Source organism: Myxine glutinosa, chromosome 12, assembly GCF_964187855.1.
Source record: "Myxine glutinosa chromosome 12, kmMyxGlut1.1, whole genome shotgun sequence".
Taxonomy (NCBI): Eukaryota; Metazoa; Chordata; class Myxini; order Myxiniformes; family Myxinidae; genus Myxine; species Myxine glutinosa.
In genome coordinates this window covers 76,610,347-76,631,651 of record NC_136272.1, presented here as the reverse complement: position 1 = coordinate 76,631,651, position 21,305 = coordinate 76,610,347, and the positions used below count along the sequence as shown (strand labels likewise).

Here is a 21,305-nt window from a genome sequence, read left to right as displayed (position 1 = left end):
TTGCTTCTTTTCTACTTGTTAACATTTCCAAGGTGCTGTCATTCATTCATTCATTCATTAATTGTGTGTGCAGTCTATGGTTGCTGGTTTTTGCATCATCACTGCGAGTGTGGCTGTGTCAATGATGCAGTTCCCCCCGTCGCTTAGGGCAGGAATTTGGCATTTGTTCATTGTGCCGGCGATGGCTCGCCTACTATTCACGAAAGACACCATGGGATCTCTAATGCGCATCAACTAACGCTGGCAGATGGGAAGCCCAATTTAACGTCCATCCGAGGGATTGATGAATTGATGACACATTGATGAATCACCTTCCCCGGGAAACACCTGGATGACACTTTTTATAGCTGGCTGGGGATTCGAACCTAGGCTAGACATCTTAGAGCTGAGTGTGTGTACCTCTAGGCCACCCTGCCAGCCCCTCAAATAGCACAAACTTCAACATTTAATGATGGGCCTAAAAGAGGAACATTGTTCAATCATCCTGCAAAGGAAGTCTACCATTCGGAGCACGTTTCTTGTTTTGTAATAATGACAAAAAAGCAAGACAACTGGGTAGCTCAGCTTCAGCTCACGAATGAGTTATCATGTCCCACATTAGCATCTTCCTGAAGATTAATTAGTTTTGGGAACAAACTGCAATGCTGATTGTGCTCATAAAAGGTGCAGCATCTCACAGCATGTTATCCTTCAACAGAAAAGATACGTCGGCTATGTTATACCTTTGATTTGCCAAGGTCTGGCACAGTGTGCTGTTTCCCTGCATTCCTACATACAATCACCAAAATTGGTATACGAGCCTTTCCTTGCTGGCTTGCAATTACGGCAGCAAGTTTTGTGGTCTCTGTGTGTATACTTTCAAATAGTCTGCATATTTTTCAATGTCTGATTATGAAGCGCATTGTAATAATGATGATAATTCATCGGTTTCCTCGCTCTACTTTGGTGTTGCTTACATGCCGATCGAGTGCCCGTAGTACAGGCTGTTTGCGCAGAAGTTCTCCAGCAGGGCCCGGCTCAGGATTGGACACTAGCTCCAAGGAATCCATTGGTGCCACGTACGTCCAGGGTTGGTCTTGCGCAGATGGCCGTGAAGCTTCCTGGAGGCAACAACCATGGTATTTAGGAGGAGGTTGTTTGGCAGAAACACTACATATACATATATACAGCATATATGCATCATCAACTTTGGACGGGTGAACATCGTGTCTGTGACCTCCTTTAAAACCTCAATGATAGATGTTCATAAAACCTTCTCTATATTTTCTCCCTACAAATTTAACAATATATTTACATATTCAATTCACAATGTTTAACTTTTAAACAGAAAAGGATTTTAAAATAAATTACCTGAATTTCAGGCAAACCCCCCTTTTCAGTCTCATATAGGGAGCACAACTCCATGAAACTTTGCTGTCCTCATGCATCATACAAAATGTGGTCCATGTCGTTCGGGTAGTTTGTGAGATGTTTTAGTGAATATGAGGGATCAGGGGAAGGAGCCCATGGCCCCCTTTCCAGGGGAGATATGGCCATGGGGAGCACAACTTAAGGTTAAGGCATGGCCCCGATGCCTCGTGGCGAGTTTGGTCCGGATCTGTCTGGCGGTTTCTGAGAAGATTTTTGAATGAAGTATCAATATTAAATGGACTTCTGAGTTTATTGAAATGTCCCTCTCCTATTGAGTAAGTGAGTTATCACTTGTATCCTGTTCAAAGCTGTTCTTACTCTTCTCATTGCAGGAAAGCAAGGGAACATGGGTGTTGCTATATAATACAAATCGTAGTGCACAGCAGTATTATAATCTTTGGAATATGGAATGATAATAAAGTGAAAAAACATATACTTCGTGATAAATCTTTGAGTAATCTGCATTACAAATTATAGAAATTATGTGCTGTGCTTAGATATACTTAAAGGAATAAAGCTTACATTGATAAATCTGGACAAAGATGGAATACAATATTTCTTTAAAAAAACCATGAAATTGTTTTTCCAGACAAAGTAATGCCAGGACTTTTTTCCTACAATGCTTATCTTTATGGCTTATGTTGAAATGTAAACCAGATGCATCACCGTGCCTGCTTGTCTCGAATCCCTGATCCCTTGTTCGAACACTCATCGTTCAGTCGGACACCCCAAAGCACAGAATAATTTATTTTGTCTCCCCAAACACTATGTATGACAAGATGCAAAATGAATCGGGCAGAAGACCTGCTGGATACGTTGTATGGAGTCCTGTTTGAGTAAGCCGGCATAGTACTGTTAAACTGTGTCGTAATCCTTATTACATCCAAGTGAGTCTTCTCCATTGAATTAAATATTTGACATTGTTCTTGAGGTGTGGACATTCTATTTAGTGTACACCCTTCCACGACAGGGCAAACCCGCCTTTTACACCCTTTAAAAGGATGGATCCTGATGGTAAATAAAACCCCGAGAGATCTTGCTGTCCTGATGCATCATACCAAATTTAGTCAATATCACTTTGTGAGAAGTTGTTCAAGTCAAATGCTAACGGATGGACGGCCGGACACTGGGACCCACTCCATGAGGTTCTTTCGGAGAAATAACCTAAAATTCACTTGTTCTATTTTTCCACTTCTATGGTAGACCACAGGCTTACTTAAATCAGACCCTCGCTCATCTTCTTCTTCTTTAATGGCCACAATTATTCTCACGTTCTTGCCAGGGGAAGTGTTTGGCCCAAGTCTTTCAGGAACCAGCTAGCCAGGCTGGATGCTCAACTTAGTAGTTAGGGCCGGAATCTGCTGGATATTTTTTTGCCTCTTTTCTGATCATTGACATTCAGGGAGCAGTCACTCATTCATTTCTTCACTTAGTGTGCAGGTTATGGCTGCTGGTTTGCATCATTGCTGCGAGCATGACTACATCACTGATGCAGTGCCCCCTGTAGGTTAGCACAGGAATTTGGAATTTGTTTCATGGTGCCGGCCATAGCTCGCCTACTCTTCGCAAAGGGAACCACCAGATTTTTAACATTTGCCAAATAATGCCTGCAGATGGAATCCCAGTTTAATGTTCATCCGAGGGATGGCACACACATTGATGAATCACCCTCCCTGAGAAACACCGGGATGACATTTTATAGCTAGGTTGAGATTAGAACCCAGGCTGAACAGCTTAGAAATGAGTAAGTGACCCTCATTCATATTGTGTCCAATTTCTCATCCACTTTATTGAAGGTGTACAAGGTCAGCTCGCAAATTTCAAATGGTCCCTTTTCACCAATCAGTTGTAAACAATTTATATATTTTATTTCTTTGGTGTTTTAAGGTGATAAACTTTCCTTCTCTTTCCATACAACAACAGGCATTTTAAAGGCCATTTTCCCTGCAAGAGCGGGGGTTAGCCTTGCGGTCCCCATGACAATCTTCTCCATTTTGCCCTATTTTCTGCATCTCTCCTTGTTAACCCCCTTGCCCGCATTTCTTCTTCGACCATCTTTAGCCAAGTCTTTCTCGGTCTTCCCCGTCCTCTACTTCCTTCTACATTCATTCCCATCACTCTTTTCAACCAGTCACTTTCATCCTTCCTCAACACATTCCCAAACCATCTCAACCTGTTCCTCTTCACAGCATCCATCACAGGCTCTATTCCCATCATCTTTCGCAATTCATCATTTGTCTTCCTCTCTCTCAACGATACTCCACACATCCACCGAACCATTCGCATTTCCACCCTTTCCAGCCTTCGTTGCTGCTCTACGTTCATTACCCATGTCTCACTCCCATAAATCATAACACTTCTCACACATGCAGCATACACCTTTCCCTTCAGCTTCAATGACACTCCCCTCCTCGTCAGCACGCCACTCAGTTCCCGAAACTTCTTCCATGCACATCTCACTCCAGCAACCGTTGCCGAGTCTGATCCACCTTCTCCATTCAGCATGTCTCCTGGGTAACAAAATGTTTTCACACCTTTCAGCTTCACGCCGTCTCCAAGATCCAACTCAACATTTCCTCCATCTGCAGCTCCCTCTGTGCACACCTTACACTTGAATGTAGCTGCCACACTGGTTAATGACCCTCTCAAACCACTACATTTTTGATGAACCCACTCAGCGCACATTGTACATTGAATGGAATTCACTCCGACACCCTTACTGCACACAGCACACGGCCACCTCCCAGTTCTTTCCACCTCACCACATGCTTTACCACTTGCCATCACCTTCGTTTTTCCGATATTCACCTTCAGACCTTTTGTCTCCATACATTCCTTCCACTTGTTCATCTTCTCCTTCTTTCCATACATTGCCCACATTTAACCCTCTGCAATATTAAACAAGTTTCAACTTACACTGTTATGAAGTTACCCTTGCTGATATTTTGCTCCACCTTCAGATAATAACTTTAAAAGTATATTCGATTCTAAATGTGATTAAGACGTATCACAGTATTAAAGCGTTTTTCTTTACAAATTACCTAATACGAAATCAGATGGAATTATAATCCTGAAGCAGCCAGTCTAAACAGCTGACCTGAGACCAGCGGTGTGAGCCAGGATCGGGAACAGGGGGAATGATGGCTACTCTTGAGATATCCATGCCCAGTTCCATAGGCAGCGTACCCAACAATACAGCTTGTGCCAGATGCTCAGATGCTTCCTCCAGTCTCTCACGGCTCAGCACATTGCTTTCTGTTCAAACCAACCATGAGGAACACAGAAATTTATGAATCAATATACAATACATATATATATATATATACAATACATATACAATACATATATATATATATATATATATATATATATATGTACAATACATATACATGTCTGGTGTTGCCTAGCCTGGTGTTGGCTTAGCGGTTAGGGTGCCGGCTTGGGATCCGAGGATCCTGGGTTTGAATCCCGGTCAATCGCTGAATTAACGCCAGGGGGCCACTGTCGGCAAATTGAGCCTGTCATCTCAGGTGTCTCAAATCTCCACTCAGCCTGTCATCCTTCTGAGGTCGGCAAATTGAGTACCAGTTCATTGGTAATTCCCTGTGTGTTGCAAGAGGCGTCTAACAGGGCTGGCGGCTGGAAGGGCATCCGGCCATAAAACATTGCTTCAGAAAAGGGGACCAAGGTGCCCGAAAAAGGCCAACCCCCGCACTGCGGGGAAAAATGGCCTCTAAAGGTGGTTCATACAATAGGTACATAAATATGATTAAAAATATATATACAGACTTGGCATTTAATATGGAATATTTTTTTTGTGGGGGTGAACTAACTTTTCAAGATGACTTAGAACCAAAAGTTCATTGGAATTATGTTGAAATTATTCTAGGTTTTGTTAATGTGACCTTTAAAAGAAACAAAAACCACATTTGACATTTCGAAGCAAATAAATTGATCCTTGAAAGTGATGTGAACTGATATCGAACTCAATTCACGGACAGTACTGTGTTAAACTTCTGTGCGTTTTCCAGAAGTATCTCTTTATTTTGCACATTAGCCAATTTTTTTTTCAACAAAAACAAAAGCTAAATTATGACTGGGATTACGGACAGTAAAATTACAGTTCAGTACTTCGTGTAACCCCCACGAGCATTCAGGAGCACGTACACGTCGAGGCATGCTGTTCACGAGATTTGCCAAGGTTTGGACAGGAATCGCTTGCCATGCAGTGACAATAGCCTGCTGCAATTCACGCACAGAGGTGGGCAGCTGGTCCAAGTTGTCGATTTGACGCGTTAATTCTGCCCACAAGTTCTCTATCGGGTTCATATCCGGGGACATGGCAGGCCACTCCATATGCTCTACACCACGGTCAGCAAGAAAGTGTTGGATCATGCGAGCACGATGAGGCCGTGCATTGTCATCTTGGAAGACAAAGTTTCCTCGAAAGGCTGCACGAGCAAATGGAAGAAATGTTTCTTCCAGAATGACCCTGTACTTGAACTGGTTCAGGTTTCCATTCAGAACAACCAGGTCAGTTTTGCCCCCTGCATGAAAAGCAGCCCAAACGGTCACCCCACCACCTCCAGCTTGGACTCTTTGCACTATACAATCTTCGTTGTGGGCTTCATGCACTTGTCTGCGCACTCGGACGCGGCCATCTTGACGATAGACCAGAAATATAGACTCGTCACTGAAGGTCACGTGATTCCAGTGTCCTGGCTGCCATTGACGGTGCTCTCTGGCCCACTGCAATCAGCGCTGGCTGTGTTGTCTGGTCAGGCGTGGCTTTCTCAGGGGACGCCTGGCACAATAGCCTGCTTGAACCAGTCGTTGGTTGACTAGCCTTCTGGATACAGGCACATTTGTCAGTTGCTGCCACTCAGCCCTAAGCCGATTAGCTGAGTTGGTACGGCCATTGCAGACTAACCGGTGCAGCTGGCGATCATCTCTCCTTGTGGTTCTGCGTGGACGTCCTGGCCCCGGTATTGGAGTAGGGACACCCCTCTGAGCATTTCGTTTCAGGATCTTTGACACCTGACCTTGAGTGATGACATACTGCCGAGCAATAGCACGCTGTTTCATGCCAGAATTTCGTAAAGCCACCACTCCATGACAAACAGCATTGTCAAGTTGACGGACCATCTCCAGAGGAAGCGGCAATAACTTTTGTAGACGTGCAGCAGTTGTTTTCCACTAATACAGAACGCAACAACCCTTATATACCCGATTGTGAAGCCAATCGTCAAATGTACCTGTCCTTACATTTTGTCACGCCACCTGTGATATAATCCTGTTATTGACTTCTTGCTGCGAAAGACAATCAGTGACATGGTTCTTTCAACAAAGACATCACCGAAGGGTAAAAGAAACTCACCAGATTGATATACTGAGTTCAGAAAGTAAACCTAGGTCAAGACAAAAAAGATATTCCATATTAAATGCCAAGTCTGTATATATATTTAAAGTGGGTGGCTGTGGAAACACATTCCCTACATGGTTAGATATCCATATGAATCCAACCTAGGGAACAAGGGACATAGAATGACACAAAAATGTTTGGGGGAAGGGGCTAAGTTGAGAAAAAAACATTGAGAAATGTAAAATGAAGCTGAAAGGAAGGGGGTGAGAATTGGGGGAAAATGACAGAAAAACTAAACATAGGGGCAATACCCCTGGTGCTCACCTGGTAGAACAAACAGTACACGACAATGACTGAAGGTATTTTAAACCAATGTCAATGGTTGCTAGAAGACAGGGCAGCATGTGGAATCATACTAACATAATCATAAGACTTTAAACAGTTAAACAAAAAATACCTATTTTGGGGGACAACAACCCTCCCCCACCCCTCCCCCCCCCCCCCCCCTCCACCGTCGACCCCTAAAGGAGCAGATTTTTTTTTAATGCAATGACCAAAGTTTGGTACAGCAAGGGTGGTGAGGGTTGTGGTTAGGTTTCATCTAAATCGTGTGTGTAGTTTCTGTGAAAAAAGCAAATTCCTATTTTAGGGGGTCAAACCTGGATCCACTTTGACCCCGGTAAACCCCCTTAGACCCTGATTTTTTTTTAATGTCGTGAATAAACTTTAGTCACAACACAACAAATATAATTTGTGCCAAGTTTGGTCACAATCCCTTCAGCTTTCGGAGAAGTTGCAAGTATTTACGGACTGACAACGCGCCATCGCATAAGCTCCCTGGAACTTTGTTCCAGGTTTGCTAAAAATGGGGTTGAGAGGAAGAGAAGAGGAAGGTGGTTTGGAGGGGGATATGTAAAACTGAGAATAAATGTAATGCAAAACATAGTTAGAACAGAAATATTTTTACGACATAGCCCATAGGGCAAAGCCGTCTAGAACAGTGTTTGTCCGTCCGTATGTATGTATGTATGTATGTATGTATGTATGTATGTATGTCCCCTCAAACGTATAACAATCAGAGCTGAGGATCTGGTCACATGACAGGGTGATGTGATTATGTCTGATGTCATTACGGTGGTATGGCAGCTGACTCCGCACACCGTCATTTTTATTCCAATTTCGTTCAGGCCGAGCATATCATCAAACTTGTCATATGTCACCATCGCCATACTCTACCTTTACATTTTTTATTCAGTGTGAAACACAAACAAAACGATTGTTAAAATGACCATCAAATATCAAAACGCATAGACGTTACAGATCTTCCAACAACACAGTACCTTCGGTGTATAGGCCTTAGGCTTCATGCCTCACCTGCAGGCCGCTTCGGACAAATTAAGCCCATGCTTCTTAATACAGTAGTACCGTAAAATGGGGGTGAATAGGGACAGCAAGGTGAATAGGGACACAAACTGAAAAAAAGTTTGGAAACTTTTTCGCTGAAAATTGATAACCACACTGATTTGTTCATATTTGGGTTGAAAGTGTTCTCTTGTTTTTTTAAAAAGCAACTTGTAGTCCCTATTGACCCCATATATGGGTTAAATAGGAATAAATAGGATTTTTATGGCTGTCCCTATTCACCCTGTTTTACGGGTGAATATGGACAGTCACTAATACAAAAAAAAAATAAAGAAACAATCCTGAGTTTCCAACTTATTGCTAAATTGATAGCTCAGATGGATGCACACAATATGCACCCATCATATAAACCACGAGCTATCAATTTAGCAATAAGTTGGAAACTCAGGATTGTTTCTTGATTATTATTTTTTTGTATTAGTGACTGTCCCTATTCACCCGTAAAACGGGGTGAATAGGGACAGCCATAAAAATCCTATTTATTCCTATTTAACCCATATATGGCGTTAATAGGGACTATAAGTTGCTTTTTAAAAAAACAAGAGAACACTTTCAACCCAAATATCAACAAATCAGTATGGTTATCAATTTTCAGCGAAAAAAGTTTCCGAACTTTTTTTCAGTTTGTGTCCCTATTCACCTTGCTGTCCCTATTCACCCCATTTTACGGTATCGTTTTCGTAATAATAATAATAATTATAATATAGTAAATATAACCATAACACTTTAATCCCAATGTCATGAATGCAAAGTTGATGGATTGAAGCGGTGTATGGTTCATGAATCAATGATAAGCGGTGTACGGTACTAATAACCAGGCTTCCTCCCTTTCAGTTTCGTGTTAAACAGCAGGAAAAGTGGGTTTCATCGGTGGTTTCAAAACAAAACCTTCATTGTTGGGTTTCAAAAGGCCGCTACAAAAAACGCCACTTTAACGGCAGGAAGGGTCATGTTATTTACCCAACTGTTGTGGGGTATATCGATTACAGTAGATCTTCGCTCAGTTCTGTAAGTAAAACTTAGCTCACGGATGTCGGGATTCCTCCAAATTTCTTTGTTTAATGTTATGAACAACATTGGCGACTGTTTAAAAAGCTAATCTCATGTGTTTGTGATTTATAATATTTTTACTTCTGGTAGAGGCCGTTGCTCCCACGAAAACGCCTTGATAAGCTATTTATAGACGTTGACTCAGCATTTATTCAAGGAGGAAAAACCCCTTGGGGATGTGGGACATTATTAGTATTAATATTGTTTTGTAATAACATTAATATTATGCTATTATCATTCGTTTTGTTATTAGAAACGGACTTGGAAAAACGCCATGATAAAGCTAGCTTAATACAGATATACACCTCAACACGCAACCCCATTGGTAGCAATGGTGAGGGAAACCCGATTGGGGGAGAAAACCCCCTTGGGGAAGGGGGGAATGAATGCGCTACAACGTTCATTCTGTAACCCTTAGTCATCCTGTCAAGTTTGATTGAGATTGGATAAGTAACGACAGAATGTATCGCGGTCAAAACTTATGAGACAGACACCAAATCGCGCATTTTAGTATGATATTCCGTACAGGCCGAAGATGTCATCGAAGAGGTCGAACCTGTCGCCAAAGCGGTCAACCCCGTCATGTGTTTTTACACGCGGACAGCTGTATGTTGCAGCGAGTAGAGTAGTTGCAGAGAGACCCACTCGATCTGCGCATCTTTGCCAACAAGAATGAATTCCAGATAAGGAGAGGAACTGCAAATGCTGCAGGCCGACTAACCCACAACGTTGTTTGTAGTGAGATCATATAAACTCAAAAGCAGATGGAGAGTGAAACCTGGAGGGTTAATAGCTCCCAAAGAAATGTTGCTTTAAAATATAAATGTTGCAAAATGAGTACCAACTCACTGGGTCCTCTCTCAAGGAGGTTGGTGGCAGGATTTGGACTCCGGCCCCAGGGGTGTGTTTCGGGATGGTCCTGAGGTCACTTTGATAATGCTGACTAACTGACCAACATATAGAATAAACGATATGGTGTCTCAATGCAATGTCTTCACTTCCATGGTGAGAGACAGCATAGAGACTTAGAATACTTGAAACAAATTTAATACTTACATTATTTGCTAACTGGTATCTTCACCCAGGTCATACTGTCCTCTTCAACGAAAGTATCAAACAAGGCCGGCTACGCCGCTGTTAGACTTTCGGTCTTGTTTGAATTTGGCTTGGGTAACCTCCCCAAAGACCTACTATTTGTGAAAAGTGCAATGGGATTTCCCACAAGAGATTGCAAGCCGGTGATTGCCAGCCTAATACCTCCCAAGAATTATCTATCTATAATTCCAGTAATCTCTGTGTGTTTGTTTGTACGTTTGTACGTTTGTACGTTTGTTTGTCTGTGACCGCTGTTTCTCGACAACCACGGGTCCGATATACTTTAAACTTGCCAGGTATATTGCTGGGGACCCGAGGATGTGCCTTTTCAAGGTTTGAAATTAATCGGACAAGTACTTACCGAGCTATGGCGATTTAGCCGTTCGCCGTTCGCTTTGGCGTTGCGAATGGACCAAACCATTGCATGTAAATAGAGGGGGGGGTTCTGTGGTCGTTGCGAATGGACCAAACCATTCATGTAAATAGAGGGGGGGGGGGGGGGTTCTGTGGTCGTTACTGCCACGTGGTTTCAAAGTTTTTTTTTGTTGTTGTTGTTTGCACGCATGTTTTTTTGCACCCACGTACGGGCACGCCCTAGGATGTTTACACACACACCCCTACACAAATTTTTTTTTTTTTTTTTTTTGGCAAGGAACGGGCACCCACGTACGGGCACGTCCTAGCTTATATATAGTACGGGCATGCCCTAGTATCCTTAATGCCAAGAGCAATTATTATGGCACTTTAATACAAGGCATCTGCAGTCAAATGTGATTCTACTAGAAATTGAATCTACTGGTGTATAGCATCAACAAGGTCATGTGATTTCCTCTGGTTTGCAGGTTGATCTATAATTGATAGAAAAAGTAACAAATCAACAAAAGCAAGTGCACAAACGCTCAAAATAACTCACCATTACTGCTGATGATGTCAAGGTTTAGTGCCGGGGCTTCCATCACCTGAATGCTCACTTGGATTCCCTTGGTTATGACCTCCCGTCGGTGGCGCCTGACCTTGCCTTCAGGCACGACGTTCACCACATGCACCTTTTCTGGAGGCACGCGCAGGAACGCAGCAAGGTTCCTCAGCAGATGTGAGCCGTAGAACTCCTTCATGGAAATGGCAGGCAATGAGAAGGATACGAAGAGCGTTGGCGAGATGCGAATTTCCAGGGGCATGGAGCCGCGTACAGATGTAAACAACAGCCGGGTAAGGCGGTCAAAGTAATTTGTACCGTGGGCCGAGTCAATCTGAGGCAAGAATTCACCTGGGGAGGGTGTGTGTGGAATTCAGAACATTTGTGAAGCAGTAGGTGTGGCACATTAAACACTAATCAGATGTTCTGAAAAGGATGGTTCAGGTCATATTGGTCATGAAATGTAGCAAGACAATTCACACCAATAATTGGAAATTCTGCTTATTTAATTCATGAAGTGAAGCACTGCTGTTTCCATATTCAGAGTGTGTGTGTGTGTGCGTGCGTGTGGTCATACTTGAGGTGGTGGGTTCACTCAACGTATACTCTGTGCCTTTTTTGTTCCAGGCAGCATTTGTTGGTGCCACAAGCCGCTGGTCTACATAAACATCGATGCGCTGTGGTGTAGGGTAGTATATTGCAACCCGCGTACCCTAGTAAAACAAGAGGTGGTCATCAGGAACCAATGTCAAATGTAATGTTTTTCTAGTGAAAATTTTGTTCTTGTAAAAAATGTATTGTAAAATATATACGATAGAAGATACGTATATTCATTGCTATTAAAGGCCTCCTTTGCTTTTGGATGCCTGGATGCCTTCATTAATACAAGCAACGCTGCTGCAAATAATGGAACTCTTCTACTTCACCAGTGAGGGCTTGTATCCCTCAAGGCAGGGGGGAACACCTGTGGCTACTCATGATGATGAGGATGATGTGACACACCAACTTGAGAAAAAGGAAAATGTGTCATTGAATAATTACAGCTTCTAATAAAGCCAAGACAAAAATTGCAAATGTTTGGAAAATGGTTCTCAACTTTCGAGGCCCGACCCTACTTACTTACAACTTGTACCTTGTACCTTACTACTTGTACCCTACCTACTTGTAAGTCAAGGTAGTTTACTGACTGATGCTCCCAACCCCTATCCTCCTCTTAATCTCCCATACCTGCCATGTCTTGCACAGTAAAGGTCACCTGTGTACTGTTCACATTGAGCAGCATAAGACGAAGGTGTTGAGGGCTGCTGCTTGAGAAGTATACACTGCAAGGGACATTGTTGGCCACAATGGCATGAAACATAGAGAAACGACGTTGACAGGTGTAGCCAGAACACCAACCGTGATCCTGAGGTCCTGAAATTGTGAGAACAACAGTGTGGATGGAATTACCTCGTCTCGTTCAATTCTCGTCTTATTCCACAAACCCAGTTTAAATCTGAGCTTGTGTCAAAAGTATAATGCTTACGTTCTGTTTGTCAAATGCAGCAATAAGGACAATACCTTTTACACTGTCATGCCGAAAGTCAATTTCATCCCTTTCAAGTTATATTTCCCACACAATTGTGCCTGCTTTCAAAAACAGTGAACCTCATCAACAGAAGGAATAAACTTGACCTGTTTTGCATTCCAATCTGAACACATAGATCCTGATGCGAATATCTCATAATCATATCACATACTACATATCTCACGAACTACATATGGGCAGGGTACAGCCCGAAGTACCCGTGGGGGACCCCACTCCCTCTCGTCAAAACTCAAGGTTAGGGAACTCGATCGAAGCAAGGGTGGAAATCTCCATTTATGACGACGAAACGTCTGATGCCCGACGTGGAGATCGGTTTCTGAGATTTGGGACATGGAATGTAGGGACAATCACAGGGAGATCAGGAGAAGTGGTGGAAGTATTGGTCAGAAGAAGAGTGGGCATATGTTGTGTGCAGGAGACGAGATGGAAGGGAAGTGATGTGAGAATGGTGAAGGGTAGCCAGGGACAGAAATACAAGTTTGTGTGGCAAGGGTGCCCGGAAGGCATGCATGGTGTTGGTGTCCTGTTTTCTGAGGAGTTTGTAGACAGTGTGGTGAGTGTGACTAGAGTGAGTGAAGGGTTGATGATGGTGAAAATGATGATTGGAAAGCTCTTGGTGAACGTCATCTCGGGATATGCTCCGCAGGTGGGTCGGAGCGATGAAGAGGACAAGTTCTGGTGTGCGATAGAGAAGCTGATGGAAAACGTGAAAGATGAGGAAGTTGTTGTGGTAGGACGAGACCTAAATGGACATGTGGGAAGGAGTATAGACGATTTTTTGAGGGAGTTCATGGGGGTTACGGATATGGTGTGAGACATGGAGAAGGTGAAAGGATTTTGGAGTTTGCTGATGGAGCTGATTTGTTGATTTGTAATACTCAGTTCCAGAAAGAGGATAATAAGCTTGTTACATACACGTCAGGTGGGTCGACGACAACCGTTGACTACCTGATGGTGCGTAGGCGAGATAGGGGGAACCTCCGGTACTCAAAGGTGATCCCGGGGGAGGAGGCTGTTTCACAGCACCACTTGGTTGTCTGCGACATAATCAACTGTCCTCTTCAACTGTCGTTGGGTGAAAGGTGCGAGAAGAGTTCGGCGGGTGAAGTACCAACCGAGAATGAAGGTGTGGAGGTTGAAAGAGGTGACAGTGAGGAAGGCATTAAAAGAGAGGCTGAGTAGGGTAGAGTATGATGTGGTTGAGCTTGAAAGTGGTTGGATGTCAATGAAAGATAGTCTGTTTGGAGCCGTTGGTGAGGTATGTGGATGGACAAAAGGACCACCAAGGCACTCGGAAACATGGTGGTGGGATGATGAAGTTGGAAAGAAGATTGACGAGAAGAGGAAGAAGTTCAAGGCGTGGCAGAAGGCGAAGGGTATGGGGGCAGAAAAGGCAGAGCATGAAAGTAAGAAGGCTGCAAAGAAAGAGGTAGCAAAGGCGCAGGAGGCATGTAGGAAAATGTTCGGAGAACGCTTGGATTTGGAAGAGGCTCAGAGAGCGGTATTCAGGATTGCAAAGCAGATAGCGAAAGAGAGGTGTGATGTGATGGGGGTGAGCTGCTTGAAGGATGAAGTGGGACAAATAGTTGTGGACCCAGATGGAATTAAAGGAAGATGGAAAATATATATGGAAATACTGTGGAATGCAGAGAATGAATGGGATGGCAACATAGAGAGTAACCCAGTTTTAGGACCGGCAGAGAAGATAACCGAGAAGGAAGTTGAGGAAGCGATAAAAGCAATGAAGAGTAGAAAAGCAGGAGGGCCGACGGGAGTTGTGGGAGATATGTTGAAGGCAGCGGGAAATTGGGGTGTGAAGAGAATGACAGAGATCTGCAATCTGGTGGTGAAAGAAGGCCGCATTCCAGTGGAATGGGAACTGAGTACCCTCGTCCCTCCATACAAGGGGAAAGATGACCCTCTGGACTGTGGCTCGTATCGAGCGATAAAGTTATTGGAGCATGGAATGAAGGTATTGGAAAGGGTGTTGGAGAGGAGGACAAGGAAGAAAGTGAAGATTGACGAAATGCAGTTTGGATTTATGCCAGGAAGAGGAACGACAGACACGCTTTTTATTGTGAGGCAGTTGCAGGAGAAGTACATGAAGAAGAGGAAGAAGTTGTTTCTTGGGTTTGTTGATCTGGAGAAAGCATTCCATAGGGTTCCACGTGAAGTAGTGACATGGGCATTGAGGAAGTTAGGAGTGGAGGAATGGTTGATCAGAGTAGTGATGGCAATGTACAAAAGAGTGCGCACAGCTGTAAGGACGAAGGACGGGAACAGTGGTGAGTTTGAGGTGAAGGTGGGAGTGCATCAAGGGTCGGTACTAAGTCCACTACTATTTGTAGCTGTGATGGAGGTGCTGGCTCAGAACGTAAAGGAGGGTTTACCGGGGGAGTTGTTGTATGCAGATGATCTGGTGTTGATTGCAGAAAGTATGGATGGACTGAAGGAGAAGATGAACAAGTGGAAGGAATGTATGGAGACAAAAGGTCTGAAGGTGAATATCGGAAAAACGAAGGTGATGGCAAGTGGTAAAGCATGTGGTGAGGTGGAAAGAACTGGGAAGTGGCCGTGTGCTGTGTGCAGGAAGGGTGTCGGAGTGAATTCCATTCAATGTACAATGTGCGCTGAGTGGGTTCATCAAAAATGTAGTGGTTTGAGAGGGTCATTAACCAGTGTGGCAGCTACATCCAAGTGTAAGGTGTGCACAGAGGGAGCTGCAGATGGAGGAAATGTTAAGTTGGATCTTGGAGACGGTGTGAAGCTGGAAGGTGTGAAAACATTTTGTTACCTAGGAGACATGATGAGGGGAGTGTCATTGAAGCTGAAGGGAAAGGTGTATGCTGCATGTGTGAGAAGTGTTATGATTTATGAGAGCGAGACATGGGTAATGAACGTGGAGCAGTAACAAAGGGTGGAAATGCGAATGGTTCGGGGGATGTGTGGAGTATCGTTGAGAGAGAGGAACAAATGCTGAATTGCGAAAGACGATGGGAATAGAGCCTGTGATGGATGCTGTGAAGAGAAACAGTTTGAGATGGTTTGGTCATTTGTTGAGGAAGGATGAAAGTGACTGGTTGAGAAGAGTGATGTAAATGAATGTAGAAGGAAGTAGAGGACGGGGAAGACCGAGAAAGACTTGGCTAAAGATGGTCGAAGAAGAAATGCGGGCAAGGGGGTTAACAAGGAGAGATGCAGAAAATAGGGCAAAATGGAGAAGATTGTCATGGGGACCGCAAGGCTAACCCCCGCTCTAGCAGGGAAAATGGCCTTAAATGCCTGTTGTTGTTGTATTTCACATTCAACTGTAACGATTTGTTATGTGACTCCTGATGTTCTTGTAGTTATTGTAAAGTTATACCCATGTCTCCTAATGTGTGTTGTCTTGCATGTAATAAATGAAAGCTCCTCCATGAGCCAAATATCATTGAAGGAAAAAGTCATTGAACATCCCAGAGGAAGGAGTTAATGGAGTTTCGATGAGGGATAATAAATAATCAGATATCAAAGAGTGGGCACATCGACAAGGCCAACTTCAACCATCCTAAACATCCTCTAATCAACCATGGGAAATATCATGATGAAGTGGAAGACTGCAAGCAACACCAAACCTGACCAATGATCATCAAAAAATACTTTGAGGGAGAGAACCCCATGATGGATCATTAAACGGAACAAATGTGACTTCTTTTTTTTTTAATGATGGAGCTTATTTTATGATTAAGGGTGTTCATTTTGGGTGTTCACGGTTCACGGTTGGGTCATTAAGGGTGTTCACGCTGTTGAAACCAAAGCGTTCAGAATCATTGGAATCTCCCACGATGAAGCTAACTCCAAGGGCCTTTCACTCACTCACCGCAGGCAGGTTGGTGGTCTTTCCGTCTTCTACCGACTCCTCTCTGGCCTTGCCCCCCCAGCCCTCTCTGGGCTCTGTCCCCCAAATATTCCTACAGGTCGCACAAGATCTGCCTGCAACCCTCTTATGGTTAAACTGCCAAAATCAAGACTTTCTGCTCACCTTCACTCCTTCATTCCTCTTTTCTCCCGCCTCTGGAACAAACTCCCTCACTCTCTTCAATCCCACTCCACCCTCCAGGTCTTTAAAACAGCTGTTCACCACCATCTCTTATCCTCCCTCATCCAAAACCTTGATCTTTTCTACCCCCGCTAATTTCGGTCCCCTTGTGTTTTATACCTCTCCCCCCCCCCCCCTCCCTTCCCACGCCTCCTGCCCCCAAGCCCTCTCCCTCCCACATTTCTCCCTGCTCTCAAATGTTGTGGTTGTGTGCTTCTCCTTCTCTCCCCATCTTGTCTTCCGCTCCCTCTTTTTGTATATTTTGTTTGTCTGGTTGATTTGTTTGTGAAATAAATGTTAGCTCTTTCACGAGCCTCGATTCAGTATACAATATATATATATATATATATATATTGCACATCAGGTGAGAACCAGTTGGGTTCCTCAGGCCTTGTTTTCATGAAATACGGAGGAAGAGAAGCTATATACAGGATTTTAATTAATGAGGTTGATGCATGGTATTACACGGAATTGCTGCAAAGAATGGGTTGTACTGAGGTTTCAAAATGAAGATACTGGTTTGTATTGGTGAAGCAACAAGTCCAGGTACAAAATATTCAAGTCTGGTGACAAGGTATTTGGGTTGTGTTTGAGTGCCAATAAAAAGCTTGGCAAAATTGCAGGGAAGATTGTACTCTGAAATAAATGATGCAATGATGCATGGTCGAGTTCTGTCGCTCAAGCTTTTGGGTCTCACTATCTGCCATGATCTTTCTTGGGAAAACCACATTTCCAAGCTGGCCTCCAAAGCCAGTCGCCGACTGGGCATCCTCCGTCGTGCGAAGTCCTTCCTTGGCACACCTGAGCTCCTCACCACATACAAGGCTTTCATCCGCAGCTCAATGGAATACTGTTCCCCCCTCTGGGCTGGTGCTCCTGCCTCACACCTAGCTCGGCTTCACGCTGTTGAGGCCAAAGCTTTCAGAATCATTGGAATCTCCTGCGATGAAGTCAACTCCGAGGGCCTTTCACTCACTCACCGCAGGCAGGTTGGTGGTCTTTCTGTCTTCTACTGACTCCTCTCCGGCCTTGCTCCCCCAGCTCTCTCTGTGCTCTGTCCCCCCAATATTCCTTCAGGTCGCACAAGATCTGCCTGCAACCCTCTTATGGTTAAACTGCCAAAATCTAGGCTCTCTGCTCACCTTCACTCTTTCATTCCCCTTTTCTCCCGCCCCTGGAACAAACTCCCCCACTCCCTTCAATCCCACTCCTCCCTACAGGTCTTTAAAACAGCTGTTCACCACCATCTCTTATCTTCCCCCATCCAAAACCTTGATCTTTTCTACCCCCGCTAATTTCACCCCAGATCCACTTTGAAATACCAACTTCTTTCCTGGAAATCCTTGCAGTGTCCTTGTATTTTATACTTCTCCCACCCCCCCCCCCCTCCCTTCCCACACCTCCTCCCCCCAAGCCCTCTCCCTCTCACAGATCTCCCTGCTCTCAAATGTTGTGTTTGTGTGCTTCCCCTTCTCTCCCCATCTTGTTTTCCGCTCCCTCTTTTTGTGTATTTTGTTTGTCTGGTCGATTTGTTTGTGAAGTAAATGTTAGCTCTTTCACGAGCCTCGATTCAGTATACAAAAAAAAAAAAAAAAAAAAAAAAATCTCTTGACTTTCATTCAAAAACTATTCACAGTTTAAGGAATATAATTGAAATGTCCAAAATTATGTGCAGAAGTGAGATGGACAAAGTTATGACAACACATTTGTGCATAGCAAGTTCAGTCATGGATATTTCCTCAATTTTTACCTTTTTTAATTTTACCCTTTTTTTTACCATTTTGACAACCTTTTTACTTACTGTCCCTGACAACATAAAGGATCATACCATTAATCAGGTCAGCGTAGCCATTGCTGATCACGGCCACTGGGGAGAGACGACGGGTCTCCGAGTCTGGGTCCATGCTCTCAATGACCAGCATGAGATATTTCAGACTATGACAGCGCCAGGCCTGCCAGGAGTCTTGCAGCTTACAGCTGGAGTCCCGCACTATACCTGTACATGACAGCCACAGCGGATGTCTGTGCACGTTCTCATGCAACTCATTTTAAAGATCCTTGAACTACTTTAACAGAATTGTTGAATGTCACATTATTAACACACCTAAGTCATTATAAAAGAACATTATCCAAAAACTCAGTTTTTGTTTTTACCTTGTGGTTTCACCCCTGTATGTCTGTCTGTCTGTGAGCAGAATGTCTCAAAAACTTATGGACGGATTTTGGATGTTTAATGGTGGACAAGTTGTGTGTGACAAGGATAAATTGATTTGATTTTGGTGAAGATCCAGATCCGGATACGATATATTTTTATTATTACAGTGATTCAATTGAGTAACAGAGCAAACACAATATATAAACATTAAAAAGTATTTTTAAAAGTATGAAAAAACGAAAAAACGACAAACTATATCAAACGATACACATCATATTTCAAAACAGTGGACGGGTTATGACAAAACTAGGTGGATGAGATGGCTAGGAGACAAGAACATGCCAATTAGATTTTGGCTCACGTCCGGATGCAGATCCGGCCTACCAGTGGGATACAAAATGTAACCCTTTCAGCCTGGTGGAGGTAGGCTCATTACAGAGTGCTGTTCTAGTTTTTTGTTCCTGTTGGCATTATACCCTCGAAATGTGCTGTTGTGATATACGCAGTGGCATCCCAGTATATGGAACATTCATAAAAATGAATTTCATTGTAATGAATGGCAATGTTGGTGTTCACAATCCTGCTTAAAATTTTTTATTTGCGATATGAGAAACATTGAATTTATTTATTTTTATTTTTGGCTTTTGCGGTGGAGAGGAGGGCAGGGGAATTTTGGTGTAATTAATAATTATGGAATGCAGCTGTTTATAACAACAAGATTCTACTGTACTTACGATATTGTTACGTGAAAGAGGGGTGGGGAATCCATAGCTAGACTGTGGTAAGTGTAGTATGGTACGTGTGGTTTGAGTAGGTTAGATTGCCATGTAACCAGAGACCTGTCAGAGTAAGTTGTCTGTTACACATGATGGTGAGGAGGCAGTGTATGTAATTTATAGACAGGGTAGACATAAATATTGTAGGCATAAAAACCTCTTGTATTCCCATGACAAGGCGTGGACTTCCCATGACAGAGGCACACACGTCACGTGTGTGCTATCAAGCCATCACAATCTATCTGGCCAGTGTGTGTCAGCTAAAACAGCCTAATGCCCTGTAGGGCTGTGAAGAAAATAAATATTTTTATTGGGACCTCCCCGTGGGTGGGACGGCCCAGACGCGAACTCCGCCCAGCAGGAAGAAGAGAACTGAGACCAGAAGGAACAGGAGGCCTCATATGTAGAAGGAAGCTCTTCATGGAAGAGCTTTGTGAGGAGACATTCATCATGGACTTGGCTGTGTGGAATTGACCCAAGGAGGGATCACCCTGCTTTGGAGAGGGGAAGGAGCCACCTCGCTTGGAGGGGTGAGGAAGAAGAACCTGGAGAGAGGACAGAGGGGCAGACCAGCAGGCCTCATTTGAAAAGGACAAAGAGGGCAACGAGATCTGGTGGAGGGGGCTGATCATCACTGGCCTTCCTCTTGGCTGATTCACTTCATCATGCTGTGTTTGGCTTTCTGGATCTTTGGTGTTACTCGGCGGTGGCGCTGCTTGTGGCAGTTTTACTTCGTCTTTGGACCAACTTCGTCACTGGCTCCCATCTCGCACCTGGTTTCCAACGTGGGCAGCATCGATTCCTACGTCCAACCTGTGCATCATAGACAAAGGCAAGCCCACCTGTATTCTAAACTTGTTGTACAAGTGTGATCTCTGGGGCCTAAGGTGAGTTAGGATTAGAGCTTTATTTCTGTATGAAACATTCCAATCCGGATTCCGCTCCAACCACAGTACTGAAACTGCTCTCCTCAAAATCACCAACGACCTTCTCCTCTCCTCTGACGCTGGCAACCTCAACATTCTCATCCTCCTTGACCTCAGCGCCGCCTTTGACACCATCAATCACACCATCCTCCTCACCCGACTTGAAACCACCTTTAACATTACCGGCACTGCCCTCTCTTGGATTAAATCATACCTCTCTGACAGACGCCAGTTCATCTCCATCAATAACTGCAAATCCCCCACTGCTCCCCTCCCCCAAGGTGTCCCCCAAGGTTCAGTTCTTGGCCCCCTCCTCTTCATCCTGTACCTGTCCCCCCTTGGTCACTTAATCCGCCGTCATGGTCTCCAATTCCACTGCTTCGTCGATGACATCCAGCTTTTCATCTCCACCAAGTCCATCTCCACCGCCACCCACTCTATCCTGACAAACTGCATCACTGAAATAAAATCCTGGCTTCAAATCAACTTCCTCAAACTTAACTATGATAAATCTGAAATAATCATCA

General features: G+C 43.9%; 1 protein-coding gene across 1 annotated transcript in view; it reads right to left on the bottom strand.

Annotated features, from left to right (window-relative positions):
* Positions 1 to 21,305, bottom strand: part of PKHD1L1 (PKHD1 like 1) — a 513,959-nt gene that overhangs the window by 31,016 nt on the left and 461,638 nt on the right. The window contains exons 71-76 of the mRNA XM_078766275.1: positions 18,750 to 18,917; positions 12,511 to 12,668; positions 11,833 to 11,968; positions 11,253 to 11,606; positions 4,508 to 4,665; positions 957 to 1,100 (exon numbers count right to left, since the gene is read on the bottom strand). Of these exons, the coding sequence (XP_078622401.1) occupies positions 957 to 1,100; positions 4,508 to 4,665; positions 11,253 to 11,606; positions 11,833 to 11,968; positions 12,511 to 12,668; positions 18,750 to 18,917 (1,118 nt within the window). The remainder of the gene's footprint in view (positions 1 to 956; positions 1,101 to 4,507; positions 4,666 to 11,252; positions 11,607 to 11,832; positions 11,969 to 12,510; positions 12,669 to 18,749; positions 18,918 to 21,305) is intronic.